Consider the following 20,938-nt stretch of genomic DNA (forward strand, 5'->3'; position numbering starts at 1 on the left):
AATTTTTTGCAAAAATTAAAGTGCTCTAAATTATCTTTTCAACGGTACATAACCATTGGTTGGAAAACTGCAGGTAAAAAATTGCATTCTTAAAGCGAATGGACTTTAACAACCCTTTTTACGCCGTTTTCACTTTTCCGACAATTTAATTTTGTCTCTGAAGTTCTTACCTATAGCACTAGCGGATCAAATGTAAAAAGTAACCCCTCAAATTTTAAGTTCGGATATTTAATTTTTGGAAAATGAACAAAAAACAATTTGTACATTAAGTTTTTTTTGGGTTAGTTTTTAGAAAATAATTTATATATAAAAAAGTGGTAGAAAATAATATAAAAAAAACCAATGTGAAAAATTATTTACAAATGTATACATATGATTTGGAGATGACGTTACTACCAGAGTGTGTCATCGTTGGTGACAATGCTGCAGACCTTGATAAGAAGAAACCATATTCCGATACAAAAGATGGCAAGTGAAGCATCATATACGCCCCACGGTCTTGTGTCATGTTGGTCGAAAATAGCGTCTGATGTGTTCACAATGTTTTCAGATGCTTTCGATCGACTTTTTCGTTGTGGAGAACTATAAAATCAGTTAGTAGCGATGTTTAATGAGAAGAAAGCTTTACCAATCCACTCATTGTTAAAAATGAATTTAATTTGCAAGGGCTATAATATTAAATGGAAAATGTCTAGAAGCAGATGAGAGGAAACGAGGGAACTCAAGTAATCCAATTTCTATTACCGATTACACGTTGTTTTTATAAGAACATCCAAAATTTTTGAAGCCTTTAGATGTTTTTAACCTTTTGGGGTTTCAAGCCAAAAAACTGTTCTTAAAATGTTTTCCTAAGAATTTTCCTAAGAAATCGGTTGTTTTTGAGTCTAGCCTTAAGATGTTCTTAAAATGTTTTTAACATTTTGGCCATCGAAGCCTTATGTTCTTATAGTTTTTTGTAATAAAAAAGTGTAGCTTTAATTACCTTTTTTGTACTTTAGTGACTTTCTTGATCTTGCCATTATCTAGATCCGATTTCTTTGATTGATCATGGTTCGGACCACTACTCTTTGCTTTTTGTGGCTTCGAAAACTCTTGATTAGTTTGTGCAGCGACAATTAGTGAATTTGCTTCGATGTCGTTGGAAGCAGCTTGTTTAGATTTTCTCTTGCGTTCCCTTTGCTTTTGCTTGCCTGCTGCCTCTGCTTCCTGGATAGTTTGCATTTGAGCAATTTTATACTCATACTCTTGCTTGACCGTTTGCAAGTGCTCTTTGGTAGCCTCAAGCTTTTTGTTGATTTCTATCTTCTTCATGCTATTCGCGTGAGCCTGAAAAGAAGTATTTGCAATAGAATTGTTGATAACGCTGACAAAATTGAGACCCTTTTCGAAGACTTTTACGGCTAAAAATTACTCGTTGCCCTAAAAATAACCTTTATTGGTGGATGAGCATTTGTAAGACCCGTGATCAATGCCGATCTACCATTCTTACTGTTATAATTTTTTTCTTGTATTGTGTCTTGTAAAGGATTATTCAAATTCCAACAAAATGAGATTAGCTCAGATCAGCGAATATTGTCTCAAGGACTCGTGCAACCTAGCTATTCAACTCCTAAAGATTTTTGAGAACTGATCGATGTCAATAATTTATTAGAATAAAAAGCTGAAATCTTACTTCGTCTCTGTAAGCATTACGTTCACGGATCAAAGATTCGATCCTCTTCTTTTCACGTTTCAAATTGTTCTGTATTTTCTCCATGGAGACCTTTTGTTTTTCGATAGTAGCTCGGTCCGCATTCTCTTTCTTCTTTTGTGCGGAAATATCTTCCAAACGAGCACGAATCTCGACTTCTCGTTGGTTTAATCTCTTCTCCAAACGGAGAACACTGTTCGATGCAGCCTCTAGTTTCTTCTCACTGACTGCTTTTTCTTTTTGTAAGTTACCAATCGTCAGTTGAGATTCTTTAAGGTTGTCATCTTTTGCAGCCAATGCCTCCTGGTGCATCAAACCCATCTGGCTGGCTTCTTTTTTCAACTGTTCAATCTGTTCCTTGGCTTCACTAATCTCGTCCATATGTGCGTTTTTCGAACGGAGTAATGCCTCACTCTTTTTCGCCATTTCTGCTTCATGGTTTAATTCACATTCGACTTGCGCTAATTTCAATTCTTCGTTCTGTGTTTTTAGCGATCCCACATTTTTTTCCTTGACGTTGATTTGCTCTTTGAAGCTCTCGCACATCTTAACCAACTCGCTCTCTTTTCGTGTCAGTTCTTCAATATGTTTCTTACGTTCTTCCTCATTATCCTTTATCAATTTCTCATGCATAGCCTTTAGATCATCCAGCTCCTGTTGTTGTTTGTTTAACTCTTCTCGGCCTTGGGCGAACCTTTCGTTAGCTTCCTTGATCTCTTTCGTTGCCTTAAACAATTTCTTCTTGATGACAGCTTTCTTGTCATTCAATTCTACGATCTGAACGGCCTGGGCATTGATTTGTTCAGTTCGTTGCTGTGCGGAGTGTTGCGTATTAAAGAGTAATTTCTGTTCGGCGTCCAGGCTTTTACGAAGCTCTTGAATAGTTTCTTGATCCAACTCCGATTTTCCTTGTTCTTTCACGGAATCTAGCTCCCTCTCAAAATATGTCTTCATTTCACAGATCTGAGCTTCTTTATCACAGATTTCAGCCTCCTTTTCTGCTAGAAGGACTTGGTTGTGTTCTTTTGCTTCTGCCAATAACACGTCAAAGTGTTGTTTCAACTGCGAGGTAGTATCGGCCACACATTCTTTGATATCCACGCCCATCTCTTCAACCTCTTCACGGGCCATTATTAATTGTTTATTCAAATTTTCGATCGTATTGTGCAAAGCATTCGCCTCTTCACGATGCGCAAGATCGGATTCTTCTTTGATCAAAGATAATCGTCGGATTTCAGCTTCAGCTACCGTGTTTCTATTTTCTAAGTTCTCGTAGTCAACTTTCATTTTAATGTAGTCGACTTCAATTTTACGAAGTTCTTCTAAAAGAGCTGTACTATTTTGTTGAGAAGTGTCTACAATGCCTTTTACTTTTGTATCGGCTTGTCTTTCTTTTGAAAGAGTGTTACTCTTTTCTCTTTCATCATGTATCTTTTCATCATTCTGGGCTTTGATGACACTTTGATAAGTTTGTATCGCAATGTCAAATTCCAATGGGCCGACGTTCAACTCCTTCATAATCTATAATCAATGTGAAAGATATTTAAGTCGGAAATTGCGCATAAACCAACCTGTAAAAAGGCTGAACTCTAAATTTACGGAGCTTGAGGCCCCGCCCTTCCTGTTTTAGTCAGGGGTAAAATGCATACAGTGTTTGTATGAGTTAGTGTAAGAGTTACTTCCATTCTTCCGTATATTGCATAGTAAACATGGTCCAGAATACAACGTCAGTTTACAAGGACATTTATTACTTTCTTCGTAAAGCCGAAAGGTTATGTCAACTTAATGTGTCAGATGTAAGAAATTCTTATGAAATTGGTTGGCCTTTCTTCAACAGGTGACTGCTGTAGTAGGGGTAGAAGATGAGAAGATTCGAGCTAAAATATTTTTCACTTCCCGATACCGAAAAATGTAAATATAGAAACAAACCTTTTTTTGAAGTAATTCTTTATCATCAGTAACAATGCATGGTTGTGTGTTTCGGCCACCGTAAAGTTTGTCAGGAAGAGAAACATCCTTGTAGCTGATCAACGTTCTATTGATCTGACACAACTCATCAGTATCTGAATTTTGGCTTGGTGTATTTCCGCGGCCTGATTGAGAACCCTGGATTTTATTTCCACCACGATAGAACTCCTTTCGAAGTCTTGCTTTCGAAGATTTCTTAAGGTCTTCTGTCATCAATGATGTAGCGCGCCACCACATCTTTCAAAAATAATTTTCGTTGATAAATACTTTACACTATTCAATTCACAATAAAAATTTTAAATGAACCTGTTTTTCGTTCGGTGTTTAAAGATCACTTTTGTAAAATGATATTTGACGTCAAAAAATTCAACGTCAACTGACGTCGTAATGATGCGCTTTTTTTTATCTGTCATTCTGATGGAGGATTGGTGGCCGCCCACGCTGACTTAAGCTTTAAAGAGGCGGGCTTTAATCACCACACAGAGAGCAATCGAATTCGGCCTTTGATATGCCGATAATCCCTTCGTGCTCCCTGAAAAAAGGGCTTTGTACCTTTCCCTACGAATTTTAATTTTTTTTGTTCTGGCATATTTCCGTCATTCAAATCTTGTCAAAAATTCTTGATATTTCTCAACCTAGATTGTGTCGGAAGTAATTTTCTACATGCTGCTATCATTATAATTTCATTGCTTAAGCTTGTTTGTTAATTTTTCCGCAGTCCAATGAATGTAAACTTCTCTCGCAATACTTCTTGCGTCCTACGTTTAGACTTTGAACCACCTTACCGAGCACTGATTTGGTCGTTCAATTACATAATTTTAGGTTTAACAATCGGAAGCGTTTGAAAGTTGACTTTTTTATTTTTGAGAGATAGCTTTGAATATGGTACGCGGGTAAGGGAGATCTTCTTTCTTAGTGATGACCGCAATTATTAAGCAGTGCTGTAGTTACCAGAGGGCAAGGGAATTTGCGAAATTCCCCGTTCAGACCAAACCTTGTTTGGCCCTGAGGTATCACTGTCACACCCCCTACCTCACTGAGTAATTTCAACCATCAAACCATGAGACAATGAGTTGAAATGTGGCCTTGAAGTATTAAAAGCTCTTGTCACTAAGTTTTTGTAACAGAAGTATTCGCACAGAAATAAGCTATTCTTAATCTTTCACTTTTAGATTTGGATACTTCGTTGAATATGGAACGAAGTAAATTGAAAGGTGTGACTGAGGGACGTTCCATGCAATCTATCCGTTCTGAAGTTCAAGAGAAAGAGGTTGTCATTGGAAGTCTGTCTCGAAAGATTGATCAGAAACGAGATCATTTGATGGAAGGACAACGAAAATTGAGTGAGTTGGAACGAGAAGTTAATCAACTCAATTCTACACAGGTACACGCCTTTTTTTATAAGAACATCTTCAATAAGAACCCAAAGCTCAAATTTTGCCATTTTCTAAGAACCGATTTATAACAATTCATTTGTATAAGATTTCAAAATTTTAAAATACTAATTTTAGCCCATTTTAAACATAGTAACATCTTAATTAGTTAAAAGGTCGAAATTCAATTCGTACATTCAGTTTTCTTCTACGAAGGTTTTCATTTCTTTTCTTTTACAGCTCTCTTTGAAAACCGAGCTTCAGAAACAGACACAGTTACAACACCAGAAAGCAGAGCTCACTTCTACCAACCAATCGTACGAGCGGGAGATACGCGAAGCTTCAGGTCAACTACAACCTATTCGTGACCAGTTAGAATTGGCTGTGGAGGACAAGAAAGATAAGGAAATGGTTCTTGAGACCTTCAACAATGATGTGAAAGATAAACTGAATAAAATCAAATCGAAAGGTGATCGTATCCGAGAAATGGTTGCATCCATTCAAAGGTAAAACAGATTCCATTTTTTCGAGACTATACTAGCCCATCACCACAACCATGTCTTTTTCAAATACAGATTTTCGGATTCTTCAGTTACAATATTAGCCTATACTAGACGTCACCTGCGTTTCTTCTACGCAAGAAACAAGTTGTAAAATCCCGGTTTTTGGTGAGGTACCCGCTAGATTACAATATATAAAAAAGGTGGAATCATTTCTCTAAAAAAGGCACCCCAAAGTATCAATTAACCCGGAATGTTTATATAAAGACAATAATGGCTTATCGTCTTCTAAACAATTTTCGACATATTTTGAATTTCTAGATACTTGGACGAAGGGCGTGATACAGCATTGGAAGATAACCAAGAGCAAATGCGAACCGTCGAAACTCGAAAGAAAACAAAAACAGACGAGAAACGAGCGAAAACCGCCGATTATAACGATATTAACGAAGAGATTAGTAAGCAAAGTATCTTGAAACGAGAAATGGACGATAATGTCAAGATCATGGAAAAAGAGAGAGAAATCAATGACATTGAGAAGAAAATCACCGACTATCGCAAAGAGTTGAATCAGTATGGGAATTTCCAAGACTTTCAGAAAGATCGAGGAACGTTGCAGGAGAAATTAGATGAATTCCGGAAAAGGAAAGCAGGACTTCAAGGACGTTTACAAGGATTCGAAGATGAAGTGAAACGATGTCAACGTGATCTAGGTAATCGCTTAATTGTGTTTATTTTCCAATGTTCTCGCACTAAAGGAGGCTTCTCCGTCTCAAAATTCAACAAAATTCTGCAAAACATGAAGAATCTTGCCAGATTTGTTATGTAAAGTTCATTTCCGTCTGTGACAAAAACGTTGCTTTGACCACTGATTTTCCAACTTTGGATACGCACCCCCAATATTCCCGACATAAGCCCCCCAATCCCCTTCTTGGTCTAAAAAGTTTCAATCGAACTTGCGATGTGTGTTCCAATGATTGAAGACCAGAGTCATATACAAAATTAAATGTCAAACCCAGAGTAGAATATTGTTCTACTGCAGTTCTCTTCTAGTAATTTGACATAAAATTCCGTCCGAAACTTCTTTTTAGCGAGTTCGATGTACGCAGACGCGGATTTGAAGCACTGTCAAAAGGTGATCGAGATGAAGACAACTGAACTAGCGAGTCAAGATCTTGATAAATATTACAAAGCCTTGGACCGCGCCATTATGAGATATCACAGTCTAAAACTTGCTGACATCAACAAAATCATCAAAGAGTACTGGGTCAAAACTTATCAGGGAGGAGGCAAGTTTCAAATGATCATTTTTCACGTCAGCATAAAAATCCTGTTGATAACGTTATCGAATTCGATTTTCAAAGGGAATTGGATTTTCATCGAATAAGGAAGCGTATCGAATAGTAGAGTATTGTTTTTGAGAGTTTCTTGTTGACCGTGACTTTCAATATTATCGAATAATGGAGCGTGTTGAATATAATAACGTCGAATTAGAGAGTGTCAATTGTACGTCGAAAATCACGTAAATTATTCTTATAAAAGAAATGGTTTTGTTGTTGTTTGAATGATGATTATTCCTCACTTCTTCTTTCAGACATTGATACGATTGAGATCACAGCGGAGACGGATGAAGATGGAAGCGGTGCTTCAAAAAGTCGAAGATCTTATAATTATCGGGTAGGGAAAAGTATGAAAAGTTAGATCTCCTAACTAAACTGGTACAAATTTATCAAGAAATAAAATGGATTGAAGGTTCTCAATAGGATTGAAAATGAAAATCGGCCTCCTTTGGTGGCCTCTGAGGATCGTGATTTTTTCTCCTTTATTTTTAATTCACAGCTCATGCATTTTTAGGTAATCATGGTGAAAGGAGCGACAAGTCTCGATATGAGAGGTCGTTGCAGTGCTGGACAAAAGGTAGGCGAGACAGTTCTTATTCAAAACTTATGTTTTAGATTGTCCCAATAGATTTCAAGTGCTTTCATCCCACCTGTGCTTCTTATATCATCTAACTTTATATCTAGGAAATTTTACGACGTTTTACGACCTTACGAATTTTTTCCAACAAGTTAGATCATTTTGTATGTAGCTGATGATTGTACGCAAGAAACTTAAAGTACTACAAAAAATGAAGTTTTGAATTTTTGTTTTGTTATAAGGATCCTTCTGGTAGTGCACTTTGTTGTTGTTGACAATCATTTTCAACTTATTTGATATCTAGGAAGTAGAGCCATCTGCGAATCTTTCTAAAGTCCCATTTTTGAAATTGTCTCATATATATTTTGTGAAAACATGTCTTTTCGTATTTAGGTTATAGCATCCATCATCATCAGACTAGCGTTAGCAGAGACTTTTTGTTTAAACTGTGGAATCCTGGCGCTTGATGAACCGACAACGAATTTGGATGAACAAAATATCGCAAGTCTCGCCCATTCATTGAGAGAGTAAGTCATTTCAAGATTTTGTGATGTTATATTTTTATCTTTATCGCGTAACTTTTTGTAAATATCATTCTCCTATTCCTAGTGGGTTTTCAAAGCCTTGCTGATTTTAAAGCTTGAAGAAGAAATTTATGCCGGAAAAACTGTTTTTTGGCATTTTCTCGAGATTTTATGACTAGTTTTTTCTAATTTTTTGCTCAAAGATGCGTATTAACAATGCCCAAAACATGACCGAGTCCGATTTTTGAGGAAAAAATTATTGGATATTTTTCTTATAATTGGTTGTTTTTTCATTCAAAAACATTATTAATAGCAATGCCCACCATCAAGCATGTTTCAATTTTCAATAAAATTGATTTTGAAGCCGGAACTATTTAAAAATCGCCGGAACAGCCTATTTTCGCCGGAAAGACAGTATTTCATGAATTTCTCGAGCTGTACCTTATATCTTTTTATGAAATTTTGCACACTGATGCAAAATGACAATACCTAAAATATGACGGAGCCCGATTTTCCAATGCCGGAAAAACCAGTTTTTTGACACTTTCTCGAATTTTCATCCTTAGTTTTTTCTGATTTTTTGCAGAAAGATGCGTATTAGCAATGCCCAAAACATGGTCGAGTCCGCTTTTTGAGAAAATTTTTGTTTCGGCCAAAAATACTAGAAATATGCCGAAGATCGCCGTTTTTGCAGATTTTCATTGGACCTTTTCCTTACATTTCTTTGTTTTTTCACACAAAAACATTATTGATAACAATGCCCTCCATCAAACATGATTCAATTGTCAATAATACTGATTTTTGCAACCGGAACTTTCATTTCTATTTCCCTACTCCCCTTCCCTCTCCCCTGTCAACAATCAATGATGAAATTTAATGTGTTTTGCATATTCGCTAAACACTATAATTTCTGACTGATTGTTGTCAGTTTTCTCTTTTTTACTATCTAACTTCCATCATTAGGTAGATTCATCCATTCAGCATGTGGCTTGTTTTATTCGATTTTCAATGGGCCAAGATTTTTTTTCAAACCACAGAAAAATTCGAATTCTGGAGAGGATTTTTTGCGATCTTCCAGCTGAAGCGACCAATGTTTAAGTTCGAATTATCGAAAGATTCGAGTAGTATAGGTTCGAATTAGATTGGGTTGACTGTAATTGACCTTTTTTTTTTCATCCATCTATAGGATCATCGACCACCGTCGTCAACAGAAGAATTTCCAACTGGTCATTATCACTCACGATGAAGACTTCGTACAAGCTCTTGGTAGAAGTGATTATGTCGAAAACTATTTCAAAGTTTACAAAAATGAAACGTGAGTTACTTTCTAAAAGTAATATGGAACTGTGGTTTTGTTCATTTTCTCTCTCTTTTCGAAGAGTATGGCGGGCATTTTTAAAAATCTACTGAAATTTCTTTTTGAAATTTTAATGAAAGAAAGGGGTAATTTCCATATAATTAAAATGAAACAACTCTTTCCCAAAATAGTCTTCACACCCTTTACATTAAGCATGGCGCTGCTAATTTTTCTTAGCTAACCCTACATTCCAAAGGCTATTAATCGAAGTAACGAAAGTGCCAAATGAATTTCAAATTTTGAAATTTGAAAAGAAGTAAAAATTTTCAAATTTCAAAATTTGAAAAATGAAAAATACAAAAAAATTTTGATTTTCAAATTTTGAAATTAAAAAAATTGTTTATACCCCCAATCGACGTAATAAAAGTGCCAAAAGATGTTTTTAAATTTTAAGTATAAATAAATTGGGCTATTCCACTTTTAAACTGTACAGGGGTATTGACGAAATTTTCAAGGGGGGTCTAAGCCTTGATTTTCCAAGGGGTTTTTGTTCCTTTTTCAGCTTTTCCAAGGAGGTTATTCAAGGTTTATAGGGGGTTCTCCCCTCATAAACTGACATCAGTTGTTTTCCAGCCCTTTTTCACAAAATTTAGTTTTCCAGAGGGTTTGTATCCCAATTTCCAGGGGATAATTTGCTATTCAATATTTCCAGGGGGCTAGTGAAAAAAGTTCGTCAATACCCCTGTATAATTTTTTTTAGAATAGCCCATTAGAAGGTTGGCAATCTGTTTTGACGTCAACAGGAGGTACACTAAAAGTGCAATAATCACCTAAAGCCCTGCAATTCGAGTGATTCTATCTTTGAGAGAATTGATTGGTTGATTAACGTCACGTGACCCGTCAATAGACTTTTTGTTCCTAGTATACAGAAGTGTGATTTGCACACACTGTAACATCATAATTTGACCTTAAGAACGTTTAGGTAATCAACTTTACCATATAAGGCAAAGAAACCACGTTATGGGGGTTTAGAACGATGTTTACTTTCGACTAATATAGCCTAATATCTGAGACAATAGGCAAAAAACAGGTGGATATTTTGTCCCTTCAATTTCACGAATATGTTTTTTCAAAGATAATTCTATTAGTTTGCTTCTTAAATTTCAGATAAATGAAAAAAGTGTGACAAATATAATTTTTAAAATTTAAACCTTTAAATGGCACTTTTATTACAACGAGCTTTGTCCAATTTTAAGCAATACTAAAAATTTTCCATTTTTCATTTTTCAAATTTTGAAATTTGAAAATTTTTACTTCATTTTAAATTTTAAAATTTGAAAATCATTTGGCACTTTCGTTACTTCGATTGCTATTGCACTATTTCTTCCTTCCGTTCACTTTTAAAAGTTGCTTATTAAATCTTTGTGGTTCTTAATTTTCGACAACCAAATTCAAAGAAAAATGACTTTTTTTTCTAACGAATATCATTTTCAGGCAACACTCAAAGATTAAGAAAATGAATTTCCGTGAACTTTGAATGGCAAAAGAATCTTCTCAAAAAAGAAAACAAAACAAGACATTTTTTACAAAGGAACAGAGATATTTATGGTATCGCGTTTTATTTTCTACGCTCAGTTGAGGGTAGGAAATGTATCACTGGTATTATTGAGTCAATGCTCAAAATTCTCGCATCTTTATTTTGAAGACATTGGGCTTTTCCAGAAAAAAAAATTACCACCACTGTTGAGGATATTGATTTTTCGAAGTATCGAACCCCCTGGATATCCTACTTTATCTCTTAAAAATATGCTCAACCCCCTGGATATCCTCTCTTATAAAGATGATTATCCCTGGATATCGTATTTTTTACTTGAAAAGACACTTTACCCACTGGATATCCACTTTTGAACAAAAATCGATAACCCCCTGGATATCCGATATCCTATTTACTATTCACTTTTCCTAGTTTTTTTAGATATAGCTATATTTAAATAAGAACTTTATTATATTCATATTCTCTCTGGTTACAAGTTAGAAATTATTCTTTCATATAAATACGTTTTTGTCATGCAATCTTTCTACAGATCTACAAACTAATTTCTTCTCTTATTTTTATTTGACGTCAATTTTTTATTCTCCTATTGCAGCCTTATTCTACGCCTTTCTTGATATTTTAAGTTGATAACTTGCAGGCTTAAAATTTAGATCAATTCCTATTTTCGACATTTTTTGAATTTAACGTCAAATCTTTGAGCAAAACTTCCTCCAAAGAATTTTTCAAAAGATTTTTTTTTGTTGAGAAATTTATCATGAGGAAGATATGTTTAGTTTAGATAAAAAAGAAGAATTATTCAAGGTTCGAATCCACGTGGAAGCCACAGGCGACCACATCACGCTCAAGAAAATCAAAAATGATCTTAAGATTAGTCAACTGAAGGAAAAGATCGAAGGATTTGTTGGCATCCCAAGGTACGTTACCGTCAAATTCAACTTTATTTTATTTGTAAGAACTTTAAACTCAATTTAACACAGAAAATTAATCTAAAATTGATGACAATCAGCTTTAAAAAACAAAAAAAAATAAACACGAAATAAACACATAAATCTTTTAATCCTATAGGGTAAAATTAGTCCAGATGAAAAGTGAGAAAAATTGTAAGCAATAGAAAGAGTTACTTCAGAGGGTAATTTTGTTTCCTGCATTTTGAGAAGATTGAGTTGATTTGACCAAACAACATGTGATGGAAAATTTCGTCTCCGAGATCTCTCTCCCAGAGCTTTAGAGTGGAGTATTGGAAATCGAAGTAACGAAAGTGCCAAATGAATTTCAAATTTTGAAATTTGAAAAGAAGTAAAAATTTTCAAATTTCAAAATTTGAAAAATGAAAAATACAAAAAAATTTTGATTTTCAAATTTTGAAATTAAAAAAATTGTTTATACCCCAATCGACGTAATAAAAGTGCCAAAAAGAGTTTCTAAATTTTAAGTATGAATAAATTGGGCTATTCCATTTTTAAACTGTACAGGGGTATTGACGAAATTTTCAAGGGGGGTCTAAGCCTTGATTTTCCAAGGGGTTTTTGTTCCTTTTTCAGCTTTTCCAAGGGGGTTATTCAAGGTTTATAGGGGGCATCAGTTGTTTTCCAGCCCTTTTTCACAAAATTTAGTTTTCCAGAGGGTTTGTATCCCAATTTCCAGGGGATAATTTGCTATTCAATATTTCCAGGGGGGCTAGTGAAAAAAGTTCGTCAATACCCCTGTATAATTTTTTTTAGAATAGCCCATTAGAAGGTTAGCAATCTGTGTTGACGTCAACAGGAGGTTCACTAAAAGTGCAATAATCACCTAAAGCCCTGCAATTCGAGTGATTCTATCTTTGAGAGAATTGATTGGTTGATTAACGTCACGTGACCCGTCAATAGACTTTTTGTTCCTAGTATACAGAAGTGTGATTTGCGCACACTGTAACATCATAATTTGACCTTAAGAACGTTTAGGTAATCAACTTTACCATATAAGGCAAAGAAACCACGTTATGGGGGTTTAGAACGATGTTTACTTTCGACTAATATAGCCTAATATCTGAGACAATAGGCAAAAAACAGGTGGATATTTTGTCCCTTCAATTTCACGAATATGTTTTTTGAAAGATAATTCTATTAGTTTGCTTCTTAAATTTCAGATAAATGAAAAAAGTGTGACAAATATAATTTTTAAAATTTAAACCTTTCATTGGCACTTTTATTACAACGAGCTTTGTCCAATTTTAAGCAATACTAAAAATTTTCCATTTTTCATTTTTTCAAATTTTGAAATTTGAATATTTTTACTTCATTTAAAATTTCAAAATTTGAAAATCATTTGGCACTTTCGTTACTTCGATTATTGGAGATGACGGGATATCGTCAATGATAATTTTAATCAAATTCTCTGTTCGAAATGTTGTTACATTCATTCTGAAAGAACGGTTTTTTCTTTCGATGAAAATTTGAACATTATTTTGTGAATTAACTACTTTATCCTTGATCGTATTGGTTGAAATTCTGTCCAATCCGTTTTCTAATTTATAATGTTGTTTCCCTTCAAATACAATCACATAAGACATTGGTTTGAGAACTTTCTCCAGGAAGTCAAATAAATGATAGTCGTTCCATTGCCAGGACGGATCATCCAGTAAACCGTTAGTTTTATACTGAACCACTTTTGTCCAAAAATACATTTTCAAATCGTCAGCGAAAAGAATATTTTTTACGAGCACCAAATTCTTTAAAACGATCGTAATGAGCATTCTTGAGAACACCCATTAAATCTTTATGCATGTGTTGACTCAGCGATCTTTTCCTTTAACGAATCGATATTGAAATAACGATGTCTTGGCATCCAGCTCTTGACAACTAAACACATCGTATCAATTGTGCCACAAAGAAATACCACATTATAATTTTGTTCATTCTCCGCGGATTGCAACTTCATTGATAATAGCTCTTTTTCTGGCCTGCCAAACCATGAAGCCCAATAGAACATGAAATAAATCAAAGTATGTTGTATTTTCTCTTCGTTGCCACTTTCTGGAAGTGTTGACAAAAACTGCATTATATTATTAGTTTCCATTGTTGGATTGTTTGGCTGGTGGTTTCTATGTCATCAAAAGCATCCAGAAAATTTGATTCTGTCAACTGAATCAGCGAATTCTTTTTCACTGAGTACATCCAGACATTAGTACATTTTTCAAGTAAAAGCGATCTTGTTAACACTGTTAGTTGGTCAATCAAAGTGTTTGTGTATCTTCTAAAGTCGTGATTTCGATAAGGTTCTGGTCGATTTTCAATATCAGGAAAAAATATGACGTTCCTTCTTTTGATACAAGGTGAAGCAATATCATTCGCCCTGCCAGCTGCAGTTATATTGGTGTCCATCAAATAGAATAAAAGAATCCATTTTTTGACTCCCATTAGACATTAGACCAAAGATCGCATTGAACAAATTGAAACGAAACGAAAAATCTCAAAAACTGCTTAACTTCCAAACAAAAATAGCTTCAAAAAAGCTATAAAAGGGAAATGGCACTACTTCTGTTGTAAAATCCAAAGAAACATTTTGAATCGTTTGAATGTTGTACGTTTCTGCTTCTTGGTTTAAAAGACCTCCTGGTTATAAGAAATGTCAATAAAATATGAAATCCATTCTTCTTCTTAAGCTTGACAATCAATATCTCCCCATTGTTTTACATCTCCTACTGATGAAATAGCTTCTCTTTTAAATATTTAAGTGGATTAGGTTTTTTTCAATAAGTAGTAATTTGAAATGTTATTTGACATTTGCTATGCAAAAGAATGAATCACTGTAATTTTTGCCCAATAGGAGAGATGAGCAGCCCAGTTGAAGTAGGAGAAATAGTATAACTTGTACATTAACCCTTAGACCCCGCAAAGGACGCCAATAGGCGTCCAAAACAAGCCAAAATACTGAGTCTCAGTCTTGAGGCCATAGCTCCTGACCACTTGATTTAAAGGGGCATAAACCGAGTGCTTTTAGAAAGAGTATGAAAATAGCTTTTCAATGGTGAAAAATTTCAACTTTTTCAAAAAAAAACAGCGCGCACAAAAGGTTAATGTGTAATGTTAAAAACATAACTAAATGTAGCATAACATCCCATTAAAGGTTTTATTTTTAAGCCATGTGTCCACTCCGGAAAGTTTGCAACGGATCGGTACGGATTGAAAAGAAGAAGAAAAGCGATCTGAACCGTTTTGCAAATTCCACTTCGGATTTTTAAAAAGTAGATTCTTTCTGTTTACAAATTTCATACAAAAGAAATCGAATTATTTTAATCTCCTTCAGGTCGAAGATAATCCTTAGAACAATAGAAAACACTCCAATCCGTACCGATCCGTTGCAAACTTTCTGGAGTGGACACATGGCATAAGTGTTCCCGTTTCATATCAGACACATATTTCATATCAGGACACTGTCTGCCTATTCTTAATTTGTGCTGATATAAGCAAAAAATTGTTTTTCTTTTCCTCTTTCTGACCAATCTTGCTCCACATCCGTGTCAATCCAATGTGAAAAAGCTTGTAAATTAAAATTGATAAGTAAGCAAACGATTCACTCTTACTTAAAAACAGAACCTTTAAAGATTTTCAATCCTTAAAGTATTATTTAGTAGCTCTTAAATTTCAAAAGAAGGGTTCGAAATTTCGGTCGAAAAATGATTTCGTTTTTATAATTATTTCAAACGAGAAAGTATTTTTTTGGAAATATTATATAAAATCTAATTTTTACGACTTGTCGATTCTAGTAATGTTTCAACTTTGTGAATAATTCTCTTTCCTTTCCAGTTATTTGTTACAATTGTTCTATTTGGACGAATGTGCTTTAGTGGATGAAAAATCATTGAGTTATTTTCACATCTTACCTGATGCCAGAATCAAAGCTCGCGTATGGAAAACGAATCGTAAGCTGGTGGCCGCTGCACGATATGGATCCTGGGAAGGTATGAGTTTAAACCCTAAAAGGCTAGAGGGTTTGTAAGGTTGAAAAAATCTCGTTATTTTTCTTGATATCTTGCTTTGTCTCTTAAAGCCTTAAAATCTCATGTTGATTTTTTTTTATTTCATACAGTAGAGAACAAACTACAATCAAGGTCATAATGGTATTTGAGAAAAAAGGGAAATCCACCGGGAAGTTTTTGAACCACAATCGATTTGTAACTGCTCTAAAGTAGGATGGAAGGGTAGAGTTTTAACTCTGAGTAGGACCTTAGGATCTGATTATCCAAAAGTTCAAAAATAGTCCAATAAGACTCAGAATATAGCCTGGAAGTCTGCCAACCCCTCCCAAATTGAAATATTCGATTAAATTAAAAAGATAGCCAAAAATCGACTTTCTCGCCAGAACTTTAAATCTTGAAAAACGTTAAAATAGCCAAAATTCTCAATATATTATGACCTTGATTGTATAAAGGTAAAAGATTAATTCTAAAAACTTGGTTCGTTTTCTGTGTTACAATCAAAAGATAACAATTCATCGTAAAAAGAATGTTTAATTGTTAATCTTAGGTTCCAGATAGACGGGGGTTTCGAATAAACGGTAGGTTTGAAAAATTTTCAAAATTTTAATAAACGGGGTGGGACCTAGTTGCCGGCGGGGTTGGAAGTTGTAATTACGAAAACCCAAAACTACTGTAAATAAAGGCTAATATCAGGCGGAGGGGGGGTTTGAAAATTTTCGAAAAATTAACAAGCGGGGGGGCGTTTATTTGGAACCTATGAGTACCCACCTTGCAATAGGAAATCGTTTTTACGTTACAATCCTTTCTGGCAGAGGCACTGTCAACTAGCTATCTATTGGTTTAGTTACACGCATTAATATTTCTTTTGTAGATGTATTGGCTGAGCTGTATCTGCCTGCAACAAAAGAAGAAATTTCCAAAGCTTCGCTTCACACCAGTCATGATTTAGATAGGCCCTTAACTGCTTTGTTTATATCATGTTTCCACGGCAATGATGCTGTCGTAGAGAAGTTGTTGCAACAAGGTGTGGTGAACGAACGGAAACCATTGTTATCAGGGCGTCATGCTGTACAAGTGGCGGCAACACGCCACCATGCTAGATGTGTCGAGCTGTTACGTAAGTTTAGATTGTTTAGAGGTTGCTCATTGTAAGAATTATCTACACGCTTTTTTTCATAAGAATGGTGATCTTTTTATTTCAACATAGGTATTCTTAACCTTTTCGGGAAAATGATCCTGAAATATTCTTTTGGTATTCTTAGGTTTGTATCCAAACCCAGCTAAAATCTAGCATGTAATACATACCTCAAGCAAAAATTTTGCATTTTTATGGAACTTTCGCTGAGCATTGCTAGGAAATAAATTTGCAATCTATGGTAAGGAGCTCAAAAAATGGCATTTTCAGGTTCAATTGCCAAATTCCGTGAAGGTGGTATTCTTAGCATATTCTTAACTTTTTTCGCCAGTTTCATCATAAATACTCTTATAAAGTATATTCTTATAAAAAAAAGCGTGTACGGCTTAACGTCGACAGTGTGGAAAAACAGATCACTTAGTAAGACTTAATGACTTTCCGTGGCTAAGAATAGAAATGAGAAAACCTTTCAAACAATATTGAAATTTCTTTAAAGAATTTTAGCAAGTCTAAAAACAATATGTTGCAAAATCCCTTACAGTTCGTCTACATTCTGATTCTTCATTAATTTTTTCAGTCTGACCATAAGTTGACTGGCTGCAAAATGACTGCTTCATAAGAATTATTTCCAATTTTAGTATTCCCACACACTGGTTGTCAATCCAATGATAAAAAAATCACTTCACGTTATTACGGAATCCCTGAGTGACCACAATGACAACAATTTCACGCAATAATATAAATCACTCACAACAATATTTCAAACTTTCACAACAATATTTCAAACTATCGACACCAATATCAAAATTATCACAACAATATCAAAATTATCACAACAATATCAAATTTCTTACAACAGAATATCGAAATTCCAACAACAATACCAATATTCTCACAACAATACCAATATTCTCACAACAAACAATATGAAAAAGCCGGAAAAAATCTAAAGTGCTCTCTCCTCAGTGATTTTTTGTTAATGATGAAAAATCTTCCGTAAGGACAGGGCCTTAAGTTCCAACACATTTATTACAATAAAATTACAGAGAGTCTGGTAATAGTCGCCATAGAGTTCCGTGGAGAAATCCGCGATGGCAACTACTGCATGGAATGTGGGGAGGAGACTGCACCCCCGGGGGGGGGGGGGGGTACTAGGGCAAAATGGGTTACGATATGCTCCGCTGGTCAGGGTACCTTTTTTTAACCTCCACGAGTCCCAGGTAGGGTCGCAAAAACACCAAAATATAAAAATCAGTCCCTCGTAGGGTGCCTATTTTTGGATAATTTGGGGAAAAAGTAGAAAATTTGAGAACATTTTGGAATTTCAGTCCCATTCAGGGTCACTTTTTTCGCAAATTTCGAGTCCCACGTAGGGTCCATTTTTCGAACCTCAGCGGAGCACCCCCGTCGGTCGACAAGGGTAGTACCCCCCCCCCCCGGGACTGCACCACAGTCACCTTATTTGCAAGTATTTTCTATTCGATCTTAGAAGCTGGTCCATATACCGTCCATAAAGCTTATGGAACTTATTGTTTCTCTTGAAATTGGAAACTTTTGCAGCAGTACACCAGATGGTTACCAACTCTATACAATAGTTAACTTTTTTCCTATCGTTTATAGGGGACGACCACCAGCCTCTCTGTAATTTTATTGTAATCATGCGGCCCATTCAATCACCACGTGAAATATTTAGCTACATGTAGACACCTCGTAGTCTTATATGTGTAGAAATTTCAAGCCCTATTATCATGGAAGATTCTTCATCGCCAACGAGACGTAAAAAAATCACTGCGAGAGAGAGCACTTTAGATTTTTCTGAGTTTTCATATTGTTGTCAAAATTTTGATATTGTTGTGAGAATTTGGATATTGTTGTGAGAATATTTATATTGTTGTGAGAATATTGATATTGCTGTGAGAACTTTGATATTGTTATGAGAGTTTGAAATATCGTTGTGAGAGTTTGAAATATTGTTGTGGGAAATTGTTGTCGTTGTGGCCGCTCAGGGCTTCCGTACGTTATATTCATCCTCAATTCTATTTTACAGTGAGACGTAAATTCCGACCATACGAGTGGAACCACGAAAGAAATTCTCTCATGAATTGGGAGTTACAAGACCGCATTAAAGCAACTCTCGAACGAATCGAAACGAAACGAAAAATCTCCAAAACACAACATTATACGCGTTTAACAGAGTCACAGAAATACGATTCTTTTTTATCCACGTGGTACTGTGGCGAATATGGAAAGATTTATTTGTGTGTTATTTTGACAGGAGAAACGAATACTAAGACAAATCCAAATCCAATCAAATATAATAAACCGGTCTTTAGACCTTAAAAGTTAGTCATTTTGAAATATATTCGAATTACCAGCAAAAATAGCTGTATCTTTCTATAATGATGATCCTTAAAGTCTGTGTCAAAAAAGTGTGGAAATGAAAGTTGGGTAGCTTAAGTTTCAAATTTTATTCCTGCGTTAAATAAAAAAATCAAAAAAGGTGTTAGGGCTCTGACCATATAGTCAAAAGATTGATTTTAGAATTCGAACATAAAATTATGTTTAGGTTCTTTAACACTTTTAAGAAAGAATTGCCTTTATGAATTGCTTTTTAATCAACTCCTTTAAGTGTAATTAAGAATTTAATTGCAAAAATGACACTATGAACTTTAAAAAGACGTTAATAATATGTTGCATTACCTTCTTTTATAAAAATGCTAAGTTTTAATGGGTAATTAACCGTTTTGTTTCGAAGTTTTTTCAAACTGTCCGCAAAGAATTGAACTGTTTTAAATTTTTCAGAAAAATTTCCTAAATTTATGCATCAAAAGTTATGGCTGTTGTTCTATGAAAAATTGGGATGAAAAATTGGTCAAAAAGCACTATTTTCAAGACTTTAAGACAAAATAAGCTTTTAGAAAAATTTTGCGGAAAGATACATTATCTACCGAAAAAAAAAATTCAAAATGTTATTTCTTCGCCGAAAATAAGCTCTTCAAAGTTTTTTTTTTTTTTTTTTTTTTTTTTCTTCTTCTTTATTGAAACAAAAACACGTGTACACTACGAACATATATTACAAAACATTACTTAAACATAAAATATAGTCCCTCCCCCCGCTAGGAACTAACGTTATATCGCCAGAGGTACTAGACTATGTAAAAAAATAAATAAATAAGTAAATAAAGAAAGAAAAAAAATCTTGGAGAAGGAAGCTACAATTGTTAGGTAAAAGCCTAAAATAAAGCACCGCTAAACCTTCCAGTTTCGTTAAGAAATTCAACAACAGAACAAAGAATAGATTTATTTAGATTTGAACTCAAACTTTCATCCCCATATAATAAAAGCCGACAGAAAAAAGGAGGGTTAAGCGGCGGATGAAAAATAATGCCTAGGGTCTGAAGTTTGTCGAACAAAGATTGTCTTGCATGGGAATATATAGAGCAGTGCAGAAGATAGTGCTGAGTGTTTTCAACAGAGTTAGTTCGGCAACCACAGAAAGGGTCTAAAGTGTCGCGGAAGCCATGTCTAAATTTATGCTCGTTGAGATGGCTGAAACCAACCCGAAGTCGATTAAGAAAGATCACTCCTTTAATATCAGGAACATCAAAAACATGAGATTGCTTGGGTCTCAAAAATTCATAGATTGCTTTTTTGAAAGTTTTTATTGAAGGTAGATCTCGTATATTACCTCCCAGAACATTCCACTGAGATATGCAGTACGGAAAAAAAGTGTTACGGAAACGCTCAGTTCGTATATTAAGAGGATAAATAGGATTTCTTGTTCTAAGGCCACCTGGTGCTGTAAGTCTTACTGGCAGGTAGTTACGTAAATACGAAGGGGCTAAATTATTAATAATTCCATAGAAGAATGTCATTCTTCTAGCAAAGCGCCTGTCAGCGCTTGTCTGAATATAGTTTTTCTTGAGACGTTCCACGAAAACAGCCTGTTATAGCTAAACAGGCATTATATTGAATAGATTCAAGCTTCTGCACAAAGGTAGCATTTCCTGGGCGGTCAT

At 34.8% G+C, this 20,938-nt stretch overlaps 3 protein-coding genes across 3 annotated transcripts in view; 2 read left to right on the top strand and 1 right to left on the bottom strand.

Annotated features, from left to right (window-relative positions):
* The window catches only part of LOC136807132 (DNA repair protein RAD50-like), a 33,581-nt gene extending 22,252 nt beyond the window's left edge, over positions 1-11,329 (top strand). Inside the window, exons 23-31 of the mRNA XM_067063709.1 lie at positions 4,831-5,042; positions 5,272-5,537; positions 5,853-6,244; positions 6,623-6,820; positions 7,126-7,208; positions 7,386-7,448; positions 7,842-7,975; positions 9,159-9,287; positions 10,764-11,329. Of these exons, the coding sequence (XP_066919810.1) occupies positions 4,831-5,042; positions 5,272-5,537; positions 5,853-6,244; positions 6,623-6,820; positions 7,126-7,208; positions 7,386-7,448; positions 7,842-7,975; positions 9,159-9,287; positions 10,764-10,806 (1,520 nt within the window). The 3' untranslated portion in view covers positions 10,807-11,329. The remainder of the gene's footprint in view (positions 1-4,830; positions 5,043-5,271; positions 5,538-5,852; positions 6,245-6,622; positions 6,821-7,125; positions 7,209-7,385; positions 7,449-7,841; positions 7,976-9,158; positions 9,288-10,763) is intronic.
* On the bottom strand, positions 272-4,047 carry LOC136807133 (interaptin-like). The gene is made up of 4 exons (XM_067063710.1): positions 3,620-4,047; positions 1,673-3,211; positions 983-1,326; positions 272-582 (listed from the first exon to the last, which is right to left on the bottom strand). Exons 1-4 carry the CDS (start codon positions 3,893-3,895, stop codon positions 393-395), a joined length of 2,349 nt encoding a protein of 782 aa, XP_066919811.1. The 5' UTR covers positions 3,896-4,047; the 3' UTR covers positions 272-392.
* Positions 11,330-11,453: 124 nt separating the features above from the next.
* LOC136807135 (ankyrin repeat domain-containing protein 60-like) lies at positions 11,454-19,294 on the top strand. Its single transcript, XM_067063713.1, has 4 exons — positions 11,454-11,738; positions 15,612-15,766; positions 16,656-16,901; positions 18,967-19,294. Exons 1-4 carry the CDS (start codon positions 11,590-11,592, stop codon positions 19,257-19,259), a joined length of 843 nt encoding a protein of 280 aa, XP_066919814.1. The 5' UTR covers positions 11,454-11,589; the 3' UTR covers positions 19,260-19,294.
* Positions 19,295-20,938: the final 1,644 nt, after the last annotated feature.

The sequence above is a fragment of the Clytia hemisphaerica genome, unplaced genomic scaffold, assembly GCF_902728285.1.
Source record: "Clytia hemisphaerica strain Z4C2 unplaced genomic scaffold, Clytia hemisphaerica genome assembly, whole genome shotgun sequence".
NCBI lineage: Eukaryota > Metazoa > Cnidaria > Hydrozoa > Leptothecata > Clytiidae > Clytia > Clytia hemisphaerica.